This window comes from Dipodomys merriami, unplaced genomic scaffold (assembly GCF_024711535.1).
Source record: "Dipodomys merriami isolate MVZ:Mamm:240054 unplaced genomic scaffold, mDipMer1.0.p SCAF_28, whole genome shotgun sequence".
NCBI classification, from domain to species: Eukaryota; Metazoa; Chordata; class Mammalia; order Rodentia; family Heteromyidae; genus Dipodomys; species Dipodomys merriami.
This window is the reverse complement of record NW_027204270.1, coordinates 1,285,170-1,307,342: the sequence shown is the minus strand read 5'-3', so window position 1 is coordinate 1,307,342 and position 22,173 is coordinate 1,285,170. Positions and strand designations below refer to the sequence as shown.

General features: G+C 58.5%; 1 protein-coding gene across 2 annotated transcripts; it reads right to left on the bottom strand.

Moving 5' to 3' along the window:
* Positions 1 to 1,011: 1,011 nt before the first annotated feature.
* On the bottom strand, positions 1,012 to 8,737 carry Tnfrsf14 (TNF receptor superfamily member 14). 2 transcript variants are annotated; one of them, XM_070037163.1, is made up of 8 exons: positions 8,564 to 8,737; positions 7,909 to 8,017; positions 7,142 to 7,267; positions 5,147 to 5,302; positions 4,505 to 4,595; positions 3,470 to 3,634; positions 2,821 to 2,852; positions 1,012 to 2,506 (listed from the first exon to the last, which is right to left on the bottom strand). In XM_070037163.1, the coding sequence occupies exons 1-7, from the start codon at positions 8,630 to 8,632 to the stop codon at positions 2,825 to 2,827; spliced, it is 744 nt and encodes a 247-aa protein (XP_069893264.1). In that variant the 5' UTR covers positions 8,633 to 8,737; the 3' UTR covers positions 1,012 to 2,506; positions 2,821 to 2,824. The 2 variants fall into 2 exon arrangements, with proteins under 2 accessions (XP_069893264.1, XP_069893263.1); XM_070037162.1 differs by having other exon boundaries at positions 1,012 to 2,509; positions 8,564 to 8,736.
* Between the last annotated feature and the right edge of the window lie 13,436 nt (positions 8,738 to 22,173).

The following is a 22,173-nucleotide window of genomic DNA, read 5'->3' as shown; positions in this document are numbered from 1 at the left end:
GAACAGGAAGAGGTGTGGCCAGGTGGGGGAAAGTTGTGGATTCTGTGACCTCAAGGTCTGGGACCCTCCTAAGGTCAGATGGGAGGCAGGTGACCAGAGGTGGTCCAGGATGGGTCCTAGCAGGAGGGGAAGGTGGGAAGGTGATTGCTTCCAGGTCTTCCAGTTACCTAGGTAACAGATACTGGGCAGAAACTGAGCCAAGAGGTAGGGAGCTGTCCCTATGCAGACCTTACAGCAACAGATTTTTATTTCAGGGGCAGGAGTTAGCTCAGTGGTGGAGTGCTTGCCTTGCATGCATGAGGACCTGGTTTCCATTCCTCAGCACCACATAAGCAGAAAAAGCCGGAAGTGGCACTTATGGCTCAAGTGGTAGAGCACTAGCCTTGAGCTGAAGAGCTGAGGGGCAGCGCCCAGGCCCAGAGTTCAGGCCCCACGACCGACAAAAAAAGATTTTATTTCAAATGAATAAAATGACAACGGTGAAAAGTGGAGGTGTGGCTGTGTTGTGGAGTACTTGCCTAGTAATGAGGACCAGAACAAAAAAAAAAAAAGCACTGGGCACCAGTGGCTCACACCTGTAATCCTAACCACACAGGAGGCTGAGATCTGAGGATCGAGCTTCAAAGCCATCCCGGGCAGTAAAGTCCGTGAGACTCTTATCTCCAATAAAACACTCAGAAAACTAAAAGTGGTGCTGTGGCTCAAGTGGTAGAGCGCTAGCCTTGAACTGAAGAGCCGAGGGACAGCGCTCAGACCCAGAGTTCAAGCCCCACAACCAACCAACAAAAAAAAGGGGAAACAGGTCTGTGTATCACAGTTCAAAGCCAGCCTGGCTGAGACTCTTACCTCCAATAAACTCTTCAAAAAAGCCAAAGTGAAAGTGGAGCCTAACTAGCCTTGAGCATCTAAGAAGCTCAGGGACAAAATGAGGGAAAATAAAGGAAGTGGGGACAATGTCTCTTAGCAAAATTAAGATTAATAGACTGCCAGAGAGCCACGTAGACATCCAGGTACAGAGAACAAAGAAAGATTTATTGCCTGGAAAGGGGCCCGTCAAGATCCCTTCTCACAAGAGAGAAGTGAGAGGAAGCACCGGCTCTTGTCTGAGGGGACCTATATAGCCTAGGAGGTCTAGGAGGGGCTAGAAGGGGCTAGGAGGCCGAGACCCCGGTGTGGATGTGCGGGCCAGGGGCTTCATCATGGTAGACTAGGATGGATGGCTGCTGCCCAAATAGTAGATAAGGGGCCCTGCAGCTGCCCAGACCTGAAGGTCACTCTAAGGGGCTCTTGCTGCCTTAGATGGTGGTAGCTGCCCCAGAAGAGTGCCATCCCAAGGTAGAGGTAAAGTTGATTACTTACTGCCTATACTACATGGGCCTGGTGTTGCTTAGGAAGGGAGCATGCTAAGCTGTGGAGAGGGGAAGGAGTGGACTAAGCTATGGGAAGGGGCTCATTTCACTAACAATGTCAAAAGGAATTGAACTCATTATCTGAAATGGTGACCCCTCTATACACCTTAAAAATAATGTTTTTGGTTTTTTGCCAGCCCTGGGGCTTGAACTCAGAGCCTGGGCACTGTTCCTGAGCTTCTTTTGCTCAAGGCTAGCACTCTACCACTTGAGTCACAGTGCCATTTCCTCCCTTTTCTGTATACGTGGTACTGTGGAATGGAACCCAGGGCTTCATGTATGCTAGGCAAGCACTCTGCCACTGAGCCACATTCCCAGCCCTAATAAGATGTCTTTAAAAGAAGGAAGGAAGGAGCTGAAGCAGCTGCTGAAGCAGCTCAGAGACAGAGACCAGGCCCCGAGTTCAAGCCCCAGGACTGGCACAAAAAAAAAAAAAACCATAAAAAACTAAAGTACCTGTCTGTTAAATTGAAAGCCTGACAAAGCTGGAATCCAAGACAATAGCCACATTTGCTGGGGAAGAAATGAGCTGGCCGCCCTCACAAGCTTTCGCTCTCGAGTTCATCCCATCTGAGTCCTGTCTGGAGCATCTTTGAGCGGCTCCATGCCGGTCCCTCCTGCAGCCAGGGTGGGTCTTCCAGCCCTCGCCCTGCCCTCGTGTGGGTCCTCCCTGGACACGTCCCCTAGGCATCGCTCAGCGCAGACCATTGACAGGGACGTTGAACCCCAACCATGACCTGCAGGCCTGATCTCCAAGTCTCACCAGAACCAGGACCGGCAGAAAGCTGGGGCTGGGTCAGGCAGTTCTGGCTGCCGGGGAGGCCCGGGAAGCAGGGTCGTGGGCCTGGAGCAGCTGTCCCTCTGTCCTCACAGTGCCGGGGCCCATTCGGTGGACGGGGAGGTGTGTGGTGACTCATACTTCCTGCTGTGGGAAGCTGGGACTGGCCCAGGATGGGCGCCATTCTCACATGGTGTCCAGCGGGCGCTGTCCTACAGGTCACACAGGCTGTCGATCCAACCACGGCTCTCTCCCGTGCGGCGGGTGTGGCTGGCGGGGCTTCCGAGACGGGAGATTCATTGGCTTCATCTCATCTATTCTGCTGCCAGATAAATCCAGAATAAAAACCTGCCTTCCACGAGAGGAAGTGTTCTCATTGCCTTACTCAAATAACTGTAACCCCTCTGTACCTCGTCTTTACAATAAAAGAAGAAGAGGAGAGGAGGAAGAGGGGGAGGGGGAACCTGCCTTCCAGACTCAGGCCATGGGCCTTGCGGTTCTCTGAGCCATTTTGCTGTTCTCAGCTTGACTGCAGACTCAGCGCCCAGGCCCTCAACTTCCTGGGTCACCTACCCCCCACGCAAACACCCCAGGACAGCAACCGTAGGAGGCACAGTAGACAAACAATGATACCTGGTTAGATAACATCACGAGAGCCCGAAGTCCTGTAATACAAAGACACCCGCCTCAGGAGAGGGGCTCAGAGGAACTGATGGGACCTAAACACGGTGGACCCAAGTTCCCGGCTAGCTGCTGAACTTCCCGGAGGCGTGGGGTGGCTCCTGTGGCTAGCATCCCCAGGAGGCCCTGTGTGGAGGGGCACGCCCGCCCTCCCAGCTGCCTGGCCGTCATGCGTGAGCCACGGCTGGCCTGCCTCCAGCTCCAGTGCCCGCCACACAACGCAGGCACCCCAAGGACCGTGCCGTAGACAACGAACCCAGGCCCCTGGCCCTCTCTGTGGGGCCCCAGCCTTGTCCACGGAGGCCTGCCGGCCCTCCCGCAGGGCCAGAGGCTGATGGGAGTTGCGTCCACACCAGGAACGGTCAAGGCCCCCACTTTGCCATCCTTCCATGGAAGCCACCAGACACCTGGGCCGTGGGCAAGACCAGAGCTCCACCTCACCAGGCAGCAGAGACTGCTGCAGAGAGGGCCGGGGGCTCCCAGCCAGCACGCAGGCCAGGCGGCCGCCTCCTCGGTAAGCGGTGAGCGTGTGGAGCTGGGGTCTGCTAAGCCGTGGGCGGGGCCTGAGGCCATGGGGGGCGGGGCTGGCTGGCTGGCTTGCCTGAGTCTTTTCTTCAGTATGTAGATTGATAGCACGACCAGAGCCAGCAGAGCCAGGATGAGAACGGTCAAAAGCAGGACAAAGCCCTTGCTCCCCTTGAAGGAGCAAGTGACGTCGGTTCTGTTGGTCCCAGGCACCGCTTCCTTCTCCATCCATGTACTGCACCTAGGAGAGAGGAGCCAGGGGATATGGGCACCGGGCGGGAAATTGAGGCCCTTGTCTCAGAATGGCCCCATGGGATACAGAGGGCTCAAGACTTTGCTCCTTCAGACCACAGAGAGCCCTGCTCTGGGGGCTCGGGAGAGTGGCCGGACAACAGCTCTGGGAAGGGACTTGGGTCTCGCTCCTTCCAAGCCCTATATGGAGACACTCAAAGAAGGAAGGAAAGAAGAACAGCGAGACTAAGAGGGACAAAGCAGGGGCAATGGAGACATAGCATGAGAGAACGGGGGAGAGGGCCGAGGGCCAAGGGATAACGGCCGAACCTGGACATGAACGTGACAGCAGCCAGCAGAGAGGACAGAAGTGACAGAGGCCAGAGTGGTGGGGAAGCAGCCCGGCCTAACCACCCCAGCTCTACCAGGGCACCAGGCTCCTCTTCAGAGGTCTGAGCACTCAGATCAGCGCTGCAGTGGGAGAGGCATTTGAAGGAAACACAAGGAGCGGGATCTTCACTTTGAGATCCACATAGCCTCTTTCCATCTGTAGCAGTGGAGCCCCCTCCTCCTCCCCGCCCCACGCGCAGCAGGAGGAGGGCCTGGAAGTCCTCCCTGCGGGAGTGCTCGAGGCACATCCTGCTGCCTCCAGGAGAGGAGTTTGCAGGCGGGTGTTGCGGCTTCATTGTGGCTGTAGTGGCCAGCTGCCTGCCCACACAGGCTTCCCCACGCTGCTGACCTGACATCTGAGACCGGGGGGGGGGGGTTCAGGGGGTGCATCAGCTACAAGGGAGGGCATTCGTCTCCCAGGGGAGCAGGAGCCCCTCCCCCCCCCCCCCCCGCTCCAGGGCACAGTCTGGGATGCCCCGGCACCACCTACTTGGTCCAAGGCAGACATTGTTCTAGTGTCCCATTCGGCGAGAAGGTGCCGGGCTGGCAGTCAGCACACACTGTGTCCTGCTTGTCAGTGCCTGAGAGGTAGAGGAGGGAGCTGCTCCATGGGTCGTGGGAGGAATGTGGGGGGGGGGGTAGGCCACCCCTCAGAATGCTCCAGAGGGTGGGGCTGGGGGTCCCAAACTACCCTAGACACGGAGAGGCAGGGTCCTGCCAGCTCTGCTCCCTGAGCGCGTGGCAGGCACTGGGCAGGAGCGGAACTCAACACTTCACACTCGAGAGGACCTGAGTGGGGACCCCAGGCCCCTCCCACCCACCCCGGGCCCGCCCTGCCCGGAGTCGTGGAGCGAAGTGGGAGAACACAAGAGCTGACCACACGGCAGCCCTTCCAGAGCGCCTGGCCTCCTCCGCCCACCCTGTCCATTCTCTCCTCTCCTCGTCCTCCTCCCCAGTCCCTCCTCCTCCTGCCCTCCGCTGTCCCTCCCCTCCGTCCTTCCTCTCCGGTGGCCTGGTGAGGGCTGGGATGGGTAGCTCTGGGGCTGGCCCTCACGTGACCATCGCGTCAGGGTGTCTGGGGCTCTGGGGACCAGGGTGGCTTGGGGTGGGGCCCCCGCCACCCTCCGCTCACCTCTCTGGAGCACGCTCTGGCCTGGGTGGCAGGTGCTGTGTGACAAGCAGGCGACACACGGCGCGCCGTCTCCATCCTGGCAGAAGTGGCCCTGGCTGCAGCGGCACACCGTGTCCTGCGTGCTGAGGCACGTCTGCTCGGTCACCAAGCCCATGTCTGGGACCCAAGATAAGGACTGAGAGGCTCAGAGAAGGCTGCTGGGTGATGGGGGGTCTCCTTCAACTGGAGGGGTGCGTTGGATAACTTTCTGGTTGAGGAAGGGCTCAGCCTGGGGGCTAGGGAGGGCTGGGCAGCAGGGTCAACTCCCATGAAGCTGAGTTTCCAGGCCTGACCCTGCCCCGCCCGGAGCCCCTCCCAGACCTCCCCCCAGCTTAGCCAAGCGGCAGTGCCCAGAGCTGCCAAACACAGTGCCCGAGTCTCACGGAGGAGACGCTGTGGCAGAAGGCTGGCTAGGAGTTGAGTAGGTTCCTTGGGAGGGCAGCTGGACTTACGGGGAAATTGAGGCCCTTGTCTCAGAATGGCCCCATGGGATACAGAGAATTCTGTTCTGAGTCAGCTCTGCAGGCCGAGCAGGGCCCCAAGAGAGATACAGCCAGACCTCCTGGTGCACGCGCCCCTCAGCCTGTGGTCCAGCCCAAGCCTCCCTGGCGCATGTGCCCCTCAGCCTGGTGGTCCAGCCCAGGCCTCCCTGGTGCACGCACCCCTCAGCCTGTGGTCCAGCCCAGGCCTCCCTGGCGCACGCGCCCTCAGCCTGTGGTCCAGCCCAGGCCTCCCTGGCGCATGCGCCCTCAGCCTGGTGGTCCAGCCCAGGCCTCCCTGGTGCACGCACCCCTCAGCCTGTGGTCCAGCCCAGGTCTCCCTGGCGCACGCGCCCTCAGCCTGTGGTCCAGCCCAGGTCTCCCTGGTGCACGCGCCCCTCAGCCTGTGGTCCAGCCCAGGCCTCCCTGGCACTCGCGCCCCTCAGCCTAACCTCCCTGGTGTGGACCAGGCAGTTGGGTGGCAGGGGTTGGTAGGAGAGCCTGCCTGCCTTCTGCTGGGGCAGATGGGGGAGTGACTGGACCAAGACCACCCCGGTCCTCTCATAGTGCAGTCAGCCTAGGCAGACAGGGCTTCCCCGGACAGGAGACAGTAAGGCTGGCCGTGGCTTGAGGGTCAAGCAGGAGGGAGGGGAGGCAGGGGTGAAGGGGTGGATTACAGCCTCAGCCACCCAGATACCTCCCCATGCCCAGGGACTCAGACCTGCTCCCCAGCACTCCGCTGGGCTGCTTCTGCAGGTAGAGCACTGGGAGAAGGGGAGGGGGAAGGGGGGAAGGGGGGAAGGGGGGAGCCCAGGCTGAATCAGGTCTCCAGTTCCTCTGTCCCCTCCCATTCCTGGAAGGAGGATCCAACCCGCAGTGTACTCAGCAGTGGTGCATGCTCCCCTCCCCCCCCCACCTAGGTCTCCTGTCTGGGGAGCCATGGGTCTCCCGCCCTGCCTTTTCAGGAGTGAGACAGAGTCTGAGCGGGCCTCGTGTGGGGGACAGTGCCTTAGGCGGGGCCCAGCCATGGTGGGGTAGGAGCTGCTGGCCGCCTGGGCAGCCTGCTCTCCCCACTTCTCCAGGGCCAGCCTCTCCTCTGCCCACACCCAGACAGCTGTGCCAACTCCCTCCTGGGGCCACATGGGGACCCACATCTAGAGGGGAGGAAAGAGAGACAGCTGGTCCCCAGTGGATACCCGCCTCCACCTAGACCCATCCACAGGCAGAAAAACAGGTATGAGAGGCTGACATCAGCGACCCAGGTCACCTAGCAGATGAGGCAGAGGTGGGGTACAAGCCAGTGGGGCTGGGCCCTCAGGAGCCAGGGCCCCAAGATGGCCCTCCAAGGGGCAGGAGGGCCGGCCTGCCCCTCAGCAGGGATCCCTGGGCTCTGGGGGCCCAGGTGACAGGGACAGGTGGGGTGCAGGGGAGCCTCTGGGAGGAGGCGGGCATGCGGGCTGCCAGGGTGGCAGCCTACCTGGTTCACATTGTCGGCAGGGCAGACACTGGCTCAGGCCGTTGGGGTGGGCCGTGAACGTCCCCGGGGGGCAGGCCATGCACACGGTGCCTGTCAGCTCGCTGCAGACTTGCTTCACATGGTAACCTGCAGCCAGGCGGGGCAGATCTGCAGGAACCAGCCTGGGCTCCCACAGGTACCACCCCAGCCGCAAGGTCGGCGGGCTGCCCGAGCGCCTTCCCCGAGCACAGGCCCCGCTGCCTTCCACAGCGGAGTCTGCTTTGGGGTCTGGGTTTGGGGGTTTGTTCTTTTTCTTTTTTTTTTCTTTTCTTTTCTTTTCTCCTGAGAGCCGGAACTGCTCCAAATCTGCCGCTTTTGCTCGTCGGCTGGCACTCCACCATCTGAGCCACGCCCCCATCCCCCAGGGCTGTAGTCCTGAAGCTGGACCTCCCGAGGACACCCAGGCTCTGCTCAGGCCCTGCCGCCCTGCGGCTCCTGCCCCACCCCAGCCCCAGCTGCTGGTCATTCTGGCCGCCCTCCGCCCTGCCCCACTCTGCACGGCGCAGCCAAGTCCCCCTGGGCTGAAGGTTCCTGGACACAGTGGCTCTGTTCTCAGGGCTCCTTGGCTGTCTGTGTCCCTAGGCACAGGGGCTTTGGGCTTCCCAGGGTGGAGGGCCCAGAGGACACACAATGCTCAGGGTAGAACCGGGCAAGATGATCTGCCTTTACCCCCTTCATGTGTCCCCCGGGGCCCTCTTCCCCCCACATGTGCCCCCCGGGGCCCCTACCTTTGTTGCACTTCGGGCAGCACTCGGTGCCCACTGGATACTCCTCCTCGGGGCACAGGTGCTGGGCCAGGACATGCTGCCGGCAGCCCAGGAGGAGGAGACACAGCCCCTGCGAGGAGAGGAAGCTACGCTGGAGGGTAAGAGCGGCCCGAGGCCCTTCTAGGTTGCCCTGGGAGCTCATGGTCCCCCTCGGCGGGCCAGCAGAACCCCCAGGGCTGGCCGTGTCCCAGCAGAGGCAGAAGAGCCCAGCCCAGCCAGGACCTGGGTGGCCCCACCGTGGGTGGCCACCAGGGACCTCAGGCCACCCACCCAGGGCAGCAGGAAAGCCCCCCAGGGAGGAGGTCCCATCTCCACCCAGCCCCAGCTCCCTCGGAACCCCTCTCCCTGGCACACTCGGTACTTCTCAGCCAAGACAGGCAGCAAGGAGACACCAGCGCCCAAGGGCACAACTCCTCAGAGCCTCCACCAAGAGCCCCGCGGGGCCACATCCTGTGCCAATCCTGGAAGGCAGACTCCTGCCTGAGAGCTGGACAGCACCAGGGCACTGGCCGGCCCCAGGACAAAGCTCTGTGCCACCTGGGGTGCGTACAGGGCAGGGCCTGAGGAGGGGAGGGAGTCAGAGCTCAGAGGCATTCCAGCAGAGGGCCGGACTCACCAGTCTCAGGACGCTGGCCGCGGGGGCCCAGCTCTGGGGGGTAGACCCCCATTCTGGCCAGGCCTCCATGCCATTGATCAGGGTCTCACAGGCTCAGGAGCCCCACCAGCAGGGCCTGTCTCCATTCTGGGACTCAGAAAGTCACAGCAATCAAAACTGAAAGTAAAAGAGAATGGGGAGCAGGGCTGAGCCTCATGGGCGCGGACAGCAGCTCCCCTCCCCAGCCGAGACCCAGTCAGATCAGCAGGAGAGACCAGAGCCTTTCCTGGGCTTCATCCAACTAGATAGCCAGGCCTCGGACTCTGAGGCAGCCCGCCCTGTGCCTGCTCTCACAGCTCTGTGCTCTGCCCTGGCAGCACCATAGGGTCTGGTTATCATGCTCACCAGGTGCAGTGGCTTAACGGCTGTTACCAAGATCCTCCGGTGACCAGTGACCCTCTAGAAAGAAAGTCTCCAAAGGAGAAGACTCTCTACCTGGCCCTTGGGTACCAAGCTTTTAATACTGCCAGAAAAAAAAAAAAAAACCCTGAGGACACATCAAGGCAGAGACCAAGAAAGTTTACTAGACAGACAGACAGCACACAACTCAAACCTTGGTGCCAGCACACAGGCTAACAGGTGCAGCGAGTGCTTACCATCACGTATCTATGGTGAGAAAGGAAGCTGGAGTTTGGCTCAGCCTCAGCTGGGTTAGCCGAGGGCTAGTGATCACATCTGGTCTGATGCCTGGTACATTCTCTCATTCTGGCTTACACTGCTGGGTCAACGCCACGTGGGTCACCGATCTCTGCGCATCTCCTCAAGGGATGAATTCTACCCCCTGCTTCCTTTAAGTCTGGTGTCTATCCTCGAGATCAGTGTTTTAGACATGCCTTGTGCCAGGAGGAGTCATTTTCCCCAAGTGTTTGTTTTCCAAGGGTATCTTTTTTTAAAAACTTGTTATTGTTATTATAAAGGTGATGTACAGAGGGGTTACAGTTATGTAAGTCAGGCAAAGAGTACATTTCTTTCCTTTAATTTCATAGTTTTGTTCAAACAAAATTGGACAAAATAATGAGACTCCCAGTGGCATTTCTATAGACGAACAGAGCATGTGTGAACCACGCTCACCTGCCCTTCTGACTCTCCCCGCCTCTTCCTGGTTTTCTTTGGGTTTTTGGGATGCAGTACTGGTTTTTTTCTTTTAATTCAGGTCTTGTACATGCTAAACAGGTGAGCCTGGCCTCTGTACCTTCCCTTTTTGAACAGGGTCTTGCTTCAGCCATGGGACTCACCGGGCACCCCTATTTACACTTGTTGTGCAGCTGAGGTGACAGGTGTGATTCGCCTTGTCCAGCTTTTCACTGGCTGACTCTTGAAAACTTTTGGCCTACATTGCCTTTAACAGGTGAGCTTCCCTAGTCTGCCTTCCAAGTATCTAGCTTTCTAGCAGAGCCATGGATGGAAGAAAACAAGCAGTTGACTTGACTTAACCCCATGTACTTGTCCCTCAACACTCCATTGTGTTTCTAGTCTATTTTTTAATCTATTCTCTGTCGATACCTGGGCTGAATCGTTATATGGGGCAATGTAAATACTGCCGTGGGCACGCATTTGTCTCTTGCCAGCATACATGAGTAGAGTTTCATTTTGGACAACGTCACCCCTTCTCTCGCTCTCTCCCAGGTTTTCTCTCCCATCCTCAACCACAACTTGTATAGTCCATTTTGAACACAGTGTCCAATGACAGGGTGTCTCTAAGATATCCTTGCTCAGGTCCCAGAGCACACGTAGTATTTGGGCAAATAACTAAAGGCAGAGGAAGAAAGTTGCTCTTTTCTTACTCTTTTTTTCTCTTTTATTCTTTTTATGAGGACTGTAGCATACGGGACAGTGTAAGGCTAAAGGTAAAGAAAATAGTGCGTCCAGGGAGGGATTGGGTTGGAATGAATGGGGGGAAAATAGAGGGTGAGATCGCTCAACACACACTGACACATTGAATGGTAACTGCTTGTTCATATACTTAAAGAGAACGAAAATATGATTCTTAAACATATAACCTTTATTACATTGTGTTGAAGACTTCTGTGTTAAAGCAGAAAGAAAAATGCCATTTTATTACCTATTAAACCAATCTGACATGTGCATCAGAAGTAACCACAAAGAGATGGCCGAGGTGGAAAGAAATGCAAGCCTTCCAGGTGACAGTGTTTGTTGTCTGTGTGCACAGGGAGAAGGGGCGGACGCCTGGCCCAGTCCACAGCCACTGGCCACTCATTCATTCAGTCGCTTGCCCATTCAGCCCCTCAGCCCCTCCCTCAGCTCCTTGCTCACACACTCAGTCACTCATTCATTAATTCACTCATTCATTCATCCATCTCTTAATATCTTACACTCACCACCAGCCAGGTTGTTTCAAAGACACTGAACACTGACAAGATGAGATACAGGAGGCCAGATCCAGGTCACTTGACTGTCAACACGTTGACTGTGTTGGCTGTCAGTCCCTCATCTCAGCCCAGGCCCACGGTCATTGGCAGAGATTGATTAGACTCTCCAGAGAGCTGAGGTCTTACCTGAGACCCTACCTGGATCCCTGTCTCAAATCCACAGGTGGGTAGAGGGAGACCCATGGTCTTGGGTCTCTACATCCGGTACCCATGTGCCCTGCAACCCACCTGGTCCCTCCTCCAGTCCCAGCCAGAACTGGAGCCCAGAGACCCCCGTGGGCTTCCTCCCGCTGGTACTCTGGTGGGCCAGGAGAGAGCTGTGGAGGGCATTCTGGGTGCATCCCCAGGGCAGATGGAAACTAAGGTTGGATCAACTGGGTCACAGACCCCTGCTCCAAGGCTGGGCCTCTCTCAGTCCACGTCAGCTTAGGAGCCTAAGCTTGTGCATGCATACATGTACACGTATGTACACACACACACACACACACACACACACACACACACACACAGCCTAGCTACCCTGAGGACAGCTGGTACCTCTTGCTGGCCGCCTGCCTTGTTGTGTCAGCACCCATCTCCCCGCAGGACAGCCTGGAAGTCCCCTGTAATATTTCCCCTTTCTTCTTTTAGGGAGGGAGGGAAGGAGTGTGACCGGGTTTACAGAACCAACTACTTGAGTTCTGTCCTGAAGGGGCAAGGATGGATACTGGAGGGACCCAGGGCTTCTTCTTACCCTTCTGCCTTCTCAGCCAGCCTCGCCCTGGCTCTGTGTGACCCCAGGCTGAGCAGCAGGCCCAAGGCCTCTGCCTCTAGTCCCTGTCCACCTAACCCCTGATCCAGGAGACTGAATCAGGAACGTCACGAGTTCAAAGCCATCCTGGGCTATCTACCGAGGTGAGGCCCTGTCTCACATAGGCAAATGCATACCAATAAAAAGAGAACTGGCTACTGTGTTCCTTCCTCCCCGCGGTGTGGCTGCCCAGAAGCTGCACCCTGAATGCTGAACACATGCGAATCAACTGCTTTTCCAAACTTGAGCAACACCGAATCGTGATCACAAGAGAATAGTCAAGAGTTAATGAGCTGTCTGCTTGATCCATCTTTGCCTGAGGCCCAAACGGAGAGAGAGAACCGAGCAGGTCTCCACAGTCTCACTGGGCTAATGATAAGCCCGGAGCCGGAAGGTCTTTGCAGAGTTTGAGGAAGGACGGGACTTCCGAGAGGAGCGGCTCTGGCCTCGGAGAGAGGGCGGAGAGGTCCTGGGTCTGGGCCCAGTGGCTGGGCCTGTGAAAGATCCTGCTACAGTCCCTGAACAGCAGCCCTGGGAGCGCAGACCCCACGGGACCAGGAGCATTCGCAGCCAGGGGAGGCACCGAGCAGGCACGTGGGACCCAGTGGGTCCCCAGGAAGGCCAGTCCCTAGTGAGACACCAGCCTGTCCTAGAAAGATAAGGAAAAGCCAGAGAGGAAGAGATTAAAGTGAACACCCCGCACTGACACCCACACGGGAACAAAGTTCAACGCGCTCTAGAGGAAAAAAGAAATCCACGTTGTCAAAAGCCAGCTCACAGTATCTACCATTCTATCAGACACCACCAGTAGGCCAAAAAGCAGGAAATGCAGCCAAAATGACACTACAAATAGAATTGTCAAAGACCCTGGAATAACAAGTCACATCTTAGTCAGGCACTGGTGGCTCACACGTATAATCCTAGCTACTCAGGAGGCTGAGATCTGGGGATTGTAGTTCAAAGCCAGCCCAGGCAAGAAGTCCTAAGACTCTTATCTCTAATAATCACCAAAAAGCCAGAAGTGGAGCTATGGTTCAAGTGGTACAGCTCCAGCCTTGAGCAAAAAAGCTCTGGGAAAGTGCCCAGACCCTGAATTCAGCCCCTAGTACTAGCACAAAGAGAGAGAGAGAGAAAAAGGCCAGAGTTAGGTCCTGAGTTCAAAACCAGTAACGGCAGAAAGAAGAAAAGAAAGAAACGAAGGAAGAAGGAATAAAGAGAGAAGAAGGAAGGAAAGAAGGAAGGAAGGAAGGAAGGAAGGAAGGAAGGAAGGAAGGAAGGAAGGAAGGAAGGAAGGAAGAAGGAAGGGAAGGAGGGAAGGAAGGAAAAAGGAAGGGAGGGAGGGAGGGAAGGAAGGAAGGAAAGAAGGCAGGCAGGCAGTCTGGCGACATACAGCAAGGCAAATCATCATTAGACACCTGAAAGCAATAAAAGCGCAGCTTCAGACAGCACACAGACATTTGCTGGGTTTTTTTTTTTCACATTCAAATAAACCTGCTCTGTCTGCTTCACTTCACTGCCCTGCAGGTGATATCTCAGAGACAGACAAAGCTTGTTTCTCTGGCTGCCACAGATCACCCACGAATGTGGCTTTGCTCACATAGCTGGCTCAAAGACTTGGACACACACACACACACAGGCATGCCCACACACCTGGACACAAGCACACCCCGCTTGGGAGCCCAGGAAGCTGTCTACAAAGCCCGAACACCACTGTGTGCGCGTGTTACTTGGTGCTGGGAGCACCGTCCGTTGTGTTCCCCTGGGCGCAGGGATGGAAAGGTTCAACTCGAACTTTCATTTCTACATTTGCTTTTGCATTGAGTCCACCATCGCACTTCCCTTTTATGGACGAATGCTCTGCTCTGAGGCCAGGGGGCAGCCCCTGGGGACCCGGGTTTCCCCAGCGAAGGGCCTGGCCACCCCATTCCAGCCTGCAGAGCCCCAGGCAGCCCACCCCTCCTCCGTCAGCCTCTTCCCTCTGACAGGGAGTAGGTAGATACACAAAGGGAGTCCTGCTCCCAGGGTCCCTGCTCAGCTCACACTTACCAGTGCAGCCGACCCCCTTCCGTGACAGACTCGGGAGGAAGGCTCTTGCACAGGAGAAGGCCTGGCGTGCACTGGTATTACGCTGGTAAGGAAAGGCGGGGTCCCACCAGACCCCCTCACTCAGCTCAGCCCTGCTCTGCCCTCAGCTGAGGAAGACAGACCCATGGTCTTCTGCTCATCACCATGTCACGAGGATCTCCTCGTACTTTCAGGCTTTCTCCCCCAGCCCGGGGGTTTTCTCAGGTGTGGGGAGGGAAGGGTGCGTGCAGGGTGGCCTTAGACATTTCATGGTTCTTTCACTGTTCATCGGTGGTGCCTGGCAGGCCGGTCTGGGGGAGTCCGCAGACTTCGGTGCAGGTGTGGCTGATGGTGGCGTGGTCTTCCTTCTCCAGCTGTCCTTTGAATCTGTGAGGAGGCGAATGAACAAATGAGCGATCTGAGATGGGCAAGGTCTTCGATCATTCTCTCGCCAGCCCTCTGGGAGTACTGCCCGCTGCCCACCTTTCAGCTCTGTGCTTGGGAATTCAGGCCCAGCTCCCGGCTCCTGCCCGCCCCTTCCCCCAGGGCCACCTCCAGCGCAAATACATATTACACATTCATAGCTGGATTATTCCCAAGAGCCCAAAAGGTGGAAACAACCAAGTGTACAACCAAGCAAAATGCGGCCCACCCTCTCGACAGAACTCTAATTTACCCACGAAAAAGGAGTGAAGCACCATCACACTACAATATGGATGAACCTGGAACACATGGTGCTGAGTGAAGAAAGCCAGACAAAAAACAACAAACGCTGGGGGACCCCACCTCGTAGGACCCAGAACGGGCAGACGCAGGGGCAGTGTGGGGACCACAGGGCCGGCCGGGTTTCTCTTCGGGAATGAGAAAGTGGATGGTGCTGATGGTGGCACAAAGGGCATGTGTTCAAACAGCAACTCTCTTAACGCATATACTTAATTAACTATAATTTGTTGTTATTGTTGATTGTGGGCTTTAGCTCTTGGCCTGGACACTGTCTCTCAGCTCTTCAGCTCAAGGCAAGCGCTCTACCACTTGAGCCACAGTGCCACTTCCAGTTTTCTGGAGATAAGAGGCTCAGGGACTTTCCTGCCCAGGCTGCCTTTGAACCACAATCCTCAGAACTCAGCCTCCTGAGTAGCTAGGATGACAGGTGTGAGTCACTGGTGCCTGGCAAAATTATTTCTTTTATTTATTTTCTGTTTATTGGAGACTAAGGAATCGAACCCAGGACCTCATGCCTGTGTGGCAAGCACTCTACCACTGAACCACATTCCAAGCAAAGATTTTCTTTTTTCTTTTTTATTTTTTTTTGGGTCCAGTCATGGGGCCTGAACTCTGGGCCTGAGCGCTGTCCCTCAGCTCTTCAGCTCAAGGCTAGCGCTCTACCACTTGAGCCACAGCGCCACTTCCGGCTTTTTTCTTTTTGCTTATGTGGTGCTGAGGAATCGAACCCAGGGCCTCATGCATGCAAGGCCAGCGCTCTACCACTGAGCCACCTTCCCAGCCCCCATGAGATTTCCTTTTTTAAAGGAACACCAGCAGGACATGGTGGTGATTGGACAGTCCTAAATCTTGGCAGTACTAAGGTCAACACTTGCATGGAAAATCTGCCAAATGCAAGACTAAGTACCATGGAGTGGACCAGTGAAAGTACGCAGGACCCTTCAGGCTTGCTTCTCATAGCAACTGAACGGTCCCGTGAAGGAGCGCTCCCCTTCAGACGCTGGAAAGAGAAGAAAGGATTGGGGTCGGGTGCAAAGCTCTGAGTGTGATCAGCTCCACTTTGGCCATCAGCACAAACGTCTGGGAGGGAGGCGAAGGCCCCAGCTCCTGGCCCTGGCTGCGGCCTACAGAGCCACAGTGGGTTTTTTTTTCTTTTTTTTTTTTTTTTTTGTCGGTCATGGGATTTGAACTCTGGGCCTGGGCGCTTTCCCTTGGCTCTTCAGCTCAAGGCTAGCGCTCTACCACTTGAGCCACAGTGCCACTTTTGGTTTTCTGGTGGTTTATTGGAGATAAGAGTCTCCTGGACTTTCCTGCCCAGGCTGGTTTTGAACTGTGATCCTCAGATCTCAGCCTCCTGAGTAGCTAGGATGACAGGTGTGAGCCACCATCTCCTGGCTAGAGCCACAGTTTCTTAAGAGACTTCAGATCATATCATGACAGCAACCAGCAAAATATCCTCCAAGTGTTCCCTTTTTTGACATTTACACGTGACTGCTAGGGTTTGCTCTGTGATGTCAGATGCTGTTGTGATCCTCAGGGGGGCAGCTTTCTGGGACCCAGAACCATCTCTCCTCACATCCCTCACTCTCCCCATCCCCTTCCTCCTCCCCTCAAGTCTGTCCATCCATCCATCCTCCTCTCTCATTCCCTCCCTCCCTCATTCATGTCTTCGTTCTTGCATGCATTCATTCATTTGCTCAACCATTCTCCCAGACAGCGATGACAACTAGTTCTGCCTCCAGGATGCACACTGCCCTGATCCCTGACCCCTGACCTCTGACCTGGGAGCCATGGCTGCATCCCTCCAGCTTGCCTGAGCCTGCCAGCCTCTGCCCGGCCCCCAAGGCCGCCCTGTGTTCCCCTGTGAGCCGTCCAGTACAGCAACTTCCTTTGTGGAGTGCGACCCTGGGGGCAGCTGGGGAGCAGGCGGCTCTGCCGAGGGAGAGGACATAGCCCTCCTCTTTAGAGTGAGAAGGAGGCCTGGGGGCCAAGGATCACAGACCTCCTCCAAGGTAAGGTGCAGGACGCCGGGCCAAGCGGCGGCCGCCAGGGGGCAGCCCAGCCCAGGCCCTGGGTTCCCCAGCTGTCAGTCCTGGGCTGGGCCTGGGGCTGGGCCCGCAGTGGGTGCAGCCACCCCGCTGGTGGGGGGGGGCAATGCAGGGATCCCCTCCCTCGTGTCCAGTTCTCAGTGAGGGGAGGGAGCAACGCGGGAAGGAAGTGTGGGTGGACGGAGGGGCAGCCACGGCAGAGGTCAGCCTGGGGAGGGGGGGCCCAGGCCCCCTTATTCCCTGTGTGTCCTCAGAACACTCCTGAGTCTGCCAGACGCCCTCTCCCCCTCCCTCCCTTCCTTCCTCCTTTCCTTTTTCTCCCCTTCTTTCCCTCTTCCGTCCTTCTTTCTCTCTGAGGTGGGGGTGGCACGGTTGTCTCCAGGGCTCCTGAAGGTGACCTTGGGAGTGGTGGCACCTGCCATGCCCTGGGGGTGTTGGGAAGCAGCGTCCCCACCCCGGGGTGTGAAGGGCAGTTCCGAGGGTCTCCCCAGGCACCAAGGTCCAGAGGAGCAGGCTAGGTCTGACCACGGCAGCAGGAGTTGGTCCTGCAGGGCAGGGCTCAAGACGGGGACCCTTGGCTCTCTCCCTGGCCGTAACTCGGGCCAGGGCCCAGCCTCTCCATGGCTGCAGTCAGCTCCACCCAGGGACAGAGATGGTGTAGACCAGAAGCTTTATTCAGACTGCGCAGAGCTCAGGATCCACACACACAGGGCCTGCACCCTGAACACACGCCATCACCCAAGGAGGCCCACCGGGCCACACCCCAGCCCTGCCCAACACGCGGCCACGACCTTCAAATGCACACTGCTTACCCAGCCTCGTTTGCTTTCACAGAAAGCCTGGGCCTGGCGGGGACCCTGCGTGCTCCTGCCTGCCTCCCCTGGGCCGTGGACACACACAAAACCCGTGCTGGACTCTGGGGTGCAGTGGGCATCCCACCTCTGCACAAGGCCTATGGCTCAGATCCTGCCTAGCACAGGGACTGGGAGAGGGTGCAAACTTCCCACTGCAGGGGAAGAGCCTTGCCGGGACCAGTCTGCGCCCTGGCACGGTGGCCGCCAGGTGGCCCCAAGCCCTCTCCCCCGCGTCCCCCCCCCCCAAGCGGTTGCTGCAGAGCACTCTTGGGGAGAGGCCAGGGTCCCTTCCTTTGGTCACTGGTCACTGCGTGGCTTGGTAGGCGCGGTGCAGGGGCAGTGCTGGGAGAGGCCTGGGAGGGCTGGAGGAGGGGAATCCATCCATCCGCGACCCCGGCGAAGCTGCGCAGAGGGAGGGGGCTAGGAGCCGGAGGCACAGTGCAGGGCCACTCTGCCACCCACCGGGCACACAGGGCGCTCACCAGCGGTGCACCTCCTCTGTCCCCAGCTCTGCCGGCTGGAGCTGCACAGCCCTCTCCGACGGAAGTCCCTCCAGGAGCTCTGGCCAGCGGCACTGGCCTGTGGAGCACAGACCCAAAGGGCAGAAGGGGCTGTGCCTTTATGCAGCTGGGGGCGGAGGGGGGAGAAAGGGGGCGGAGGGGGGCGTGGAGATGGTGCTTTCCCACGACAGGCAGCCAATCAACTGCCAGACAACAGCCCTGGGCACCTCCCAGCATGGCGGGGCGGGGGTGGGGTGACACGTGGGTCCCCCCTGGCTCTGCGGGGGAGCTGGTGGTCTAGCAGTCTGTGTGACACAGGGCCTGGGAAGCCATCTCCCTGCACCCTGCAGCGCCCTCTCTGCTCCCAGCTCTCTGCCAGAAAGGCACAGGACAAGGGTCCCCTGGCCACCCCATCCCCCCCCCCCCCCGTCTTCTCCATCCCTCCTTGGGGCCTCCCCAGTTCCTCACCCCTGCCCTCCTGCCAGGGCCTGGCGGTCCTCCGTGGATGGGGCAGCCTGCTGGCCAGGGCTGGGGCTCCTGCAGCCACCTTCTCCAAGAAGTCACCCCCCTCCCCCCCATAAATTTCCGAGGGGCAGGAACCCCACCGCCCACCCCACTTTCCCCCACACACACCTGGTATTTGTAAACACTGAGCTCAGGGGGTCTCCCCCTCACTCCCTCAGGGAGCCGGGGTCCGAGGAGGAGGGGCCTTGCCCACTCTCTGCCCACCGTGCCCGTCCCTCCTGGCCTCTGTGACTTGCGTGACAGCATGGCGGCTGGGCAGCAGGGATGGAGGTGATGGCGGGCGTGAGAATGGCGCAGGCCAGCCAGCCAGGGAGCCACGGCGGTGTGCCAGCAGTGTGGCCCTGTGGGGACGCGCAGCGGGAGGAGGGGCGCCGGGCAGCGGGGGCAGGGGCACGGAGCCAGGCACCGCGGCAGAAGTGTGCGGGCACTTCCTGGGAGTTCTCGGCTCCGGTACCCAGCATGAATGATGGGGCCAGGAACGGTGCCAGCCTCAGGCAGAAGGGGTGGAGGGTGGTGGGCCTGGGCGACCGCCCACTGGGGGGAGCCTCCTGGGCCCTCCAGGGCCAGCAAGGAGACACCTCCCTGTCAACCCATCTGGCTTGGGGGTGCCCAGGTAGGCTGCGGGGGCCATGGGCCCCGCCCGCCCAGAGGCCCTGAATGGCCGGGTGTCTTTTGTGGGAAAGCAGCTGGCGCCCGGCCCTTTATGTGTGGCTGTGGGAAAGTCCCAGGGCCAGCCTCTCACAGCCTCTCAAAGCGAGGATTATCTCTGGGCCGGCGGGATGCCCTCTCTAAGGCAGAGGGTCCCTCCACCGAGCTCCGGCCCCAGAAGCCCCTGGTCAAGAACGGCCTGCCGAGTGGAGCGTCGCCCCAACGCCTGGCTCCCTTTCCCCCACCCCACATCCACACTCGGAGATGCCCACACCGCTGGCAGGGCTGCCAGGAGCCCTGCCCAGACCTCTCTGCCTGGCCCTTGGTGGGGGCCAGGGTCAGCAGAAGGATTTTCTTGGGCCTGAGTCATCTTACCCTGTGATCATGTGCCCACAGCTGGGCAGCCCAAGGCAGGCCCCGGGTTGAGGTCAGACTTGAGATTAGGAATTAATAGCTGCTGTGTAGGTAGGTAGATGAGGAGGGGGGATAGATGATAGGTTGATTGATTGATTTATGAGATAGATGATAAATAAATGAAATAGATGGTAGGTAAATAGATGAGATAGATGACAGGCAGACGATAGACAGATGATAGATAGATAGATAGATAGATAGATAGATAGATAGATAGATAGATAGATGATAGGTAGATGATAGATAGATAGATGATAGATAGATAGATAGATACATACATACATACATACATACATACATAGATGATAGATAGATAGATAGATAGATAGATACATAGATACATAGATAGATAGATACATAGATACATAGATAGATAGATGGAGGGATGGATGTCCCCTCCCAGCTCCAAGTCCTGAGACACTGCAGGACTGCACCAACTGCCGCCTGAGCTCCCCTCCGGACAGAGCCCAGGAAGAGCAGAACTGGGGTAGGGACCACCCACTGCAAAACCAAATGGGAACGGCAGGCATGGGTGGCTCATACCTATCACCCTAGCTACTCAAGAGACTGGGACCTGAGGATCACTGTTCAAAGCCAGCCCAGGCAGGAACATCCATGAGACTCCTACTTCCAAAAACAACCCCCCAAAAGCTAGAAATGGAGCCCTGAGCATGAAATGGTAAGGGACAAAGCAGAGGCCTGGCACAGCTGCGGGCCACGGGGGCTGTGGACCCCGCAGCTCTCTGCCTGCGGGGGTCGCTCTGCAAGCATGACCCCATCCTCTCTGCACCCCCAGTGGCAGAAACCGATGTCAGACCGCCCGGAGGCTGGGCAGCAGCCCTGTGGCTTTGAGCCTTGTGCCCACAGCCCAGGAGAGCCTCTGTGGCCTCGGCAGGGGTAAGGCTGTGTCAGATGTGCCAGGCCACGGGACCCAGGACACACAGGCTGTGGGCACCGGAAGGCACTGGCGGGCCAGATGTGGCGCAGGCTTCCAGCGTGGTTACCCAGGAGCTGCTGTCCCTTCCCTGGCCTCAGAGGCCGTGGGGGTGGGGGAGGAGAGGGGGCATCCCGCCCACCAGGAGGACTGCTCCCCAGATGGGCTCTGGGGCCCAGAGCCCGGCACACAAAGCCCAGGAGGCCCGTGGCAAATGAGTTGGTTGCCGCGCACGCGCCTTTTGTGCAGAATGAATGTCCATGGCTGGGGGCGGGGTGTGGGAACCCACCGGGAGCAGGCCTCCCGCCCAAAGTCCCTCCGTGTGGGGACGCGGGGCCGGGACCGCAGCGCTGGGCGGCAGCCTCCTGCCCGGCTCCCGGGGGCCTGCACATGGTCATGTACTGACTGAACCCTACATTTACCCCAGCTCCGTCCTCGGTTCACACAGAGAAGGGGAGAGGGTGAGAGACAGATGGGGACTGCTGGTCTCCTGGGGATAGCTCCATGGTGGGACAGGGCTGGCATTGAGTGAGATGCCCAGGGCACGGGGGGGGGCATTCTGGGACCTGCTACGATGCTCTCGAAGGCATAGGCACCACAGCCTCCCCTGTCTGAAGCCAAGACCCACCCTGGTCCTGGAGATGGGTCGGGAGGTGGAGGTGGAGGGGTCACTATCAGAACTGGGGCCACCAGAGCGAGGAGGGCAGCACTCAGAGGCCGCCTCCTCCTCTGGCCAGTGCCCTTGCTGCCTTTCCACCACCGGGGGGCTGGACCTTGGGGTAGCGCTCCTGGCACTGTGCCTGGCACCGGGGAGCCACTTAATAAAGCTGGTGATTATGGCCCCCCGGGAGTGGCAGCCAGGGAGCCCTCAGGGCCTCTTCCCCCTCCCTCCCATCTGTGCACGGAGCCAGGTCCCAAGCGTCCGGCCCCTTGCCACGGAGACCAGGTGGGGCTGTGGGTATGGGTCTTCCCGCTCGCCATTGTGGAGCCTTGGCAAGGTAGCCCCACACCAAGCAGGGAGCGACCAGGGGAGCGGGGTGACAGGGGAGCCCCAAGGGTGGCGTCAGGGGAGGGGCCCGAGGATGGGATCACAGGCTGAGCCTCTCATTTGTGATCTCCCCGGTCCCCCAAACAGGTGCCAGAAACTCACAGACTGGGGGGGGGGGGGAATCCCTTCCAGATTGTGTCCACCGAGTTGGGGTCCTGCTCCCTCTCAGCCATAACCAGATGAGAGTGGGCAGGGTGGGAGCATCCCACGGGCAGGAGCAGGTGAGGGGTGCCAGGTGGGGCAGGGAAAGGGTTTCCCATCCCGGAGCCCAGAGCTATCGTGAGCAAACTCCACTGCGGCACTGCCCAGGTAGCATCCATCCAGGACCCGGGACCCGGCCGGATCTCCTGGATTCTTCCCTTCTCCAAGCGAGCGCCGGGCCTGCAGGTGTCCAGGGAACCCCTCTGACCCGTTGGGCAGAGGAGTTGGTGAAAAGTCAGCCAAACTCCCAGCTGGAAGACTGTCCCCACGGACAGTCTCCGTGGGGAAGGGGAGGGGATGCTTTCGGAACAAAGTGGGTCTCTGGACTCAAAAGAGCCCCTCGCTGTAGGGGCACAGACCACCAGCTTCCCCAGGCCCCCGCCAAAGCTCATATGGCCAGTTGAGGAGCTGGGTGAACAACGCAGGGACGGT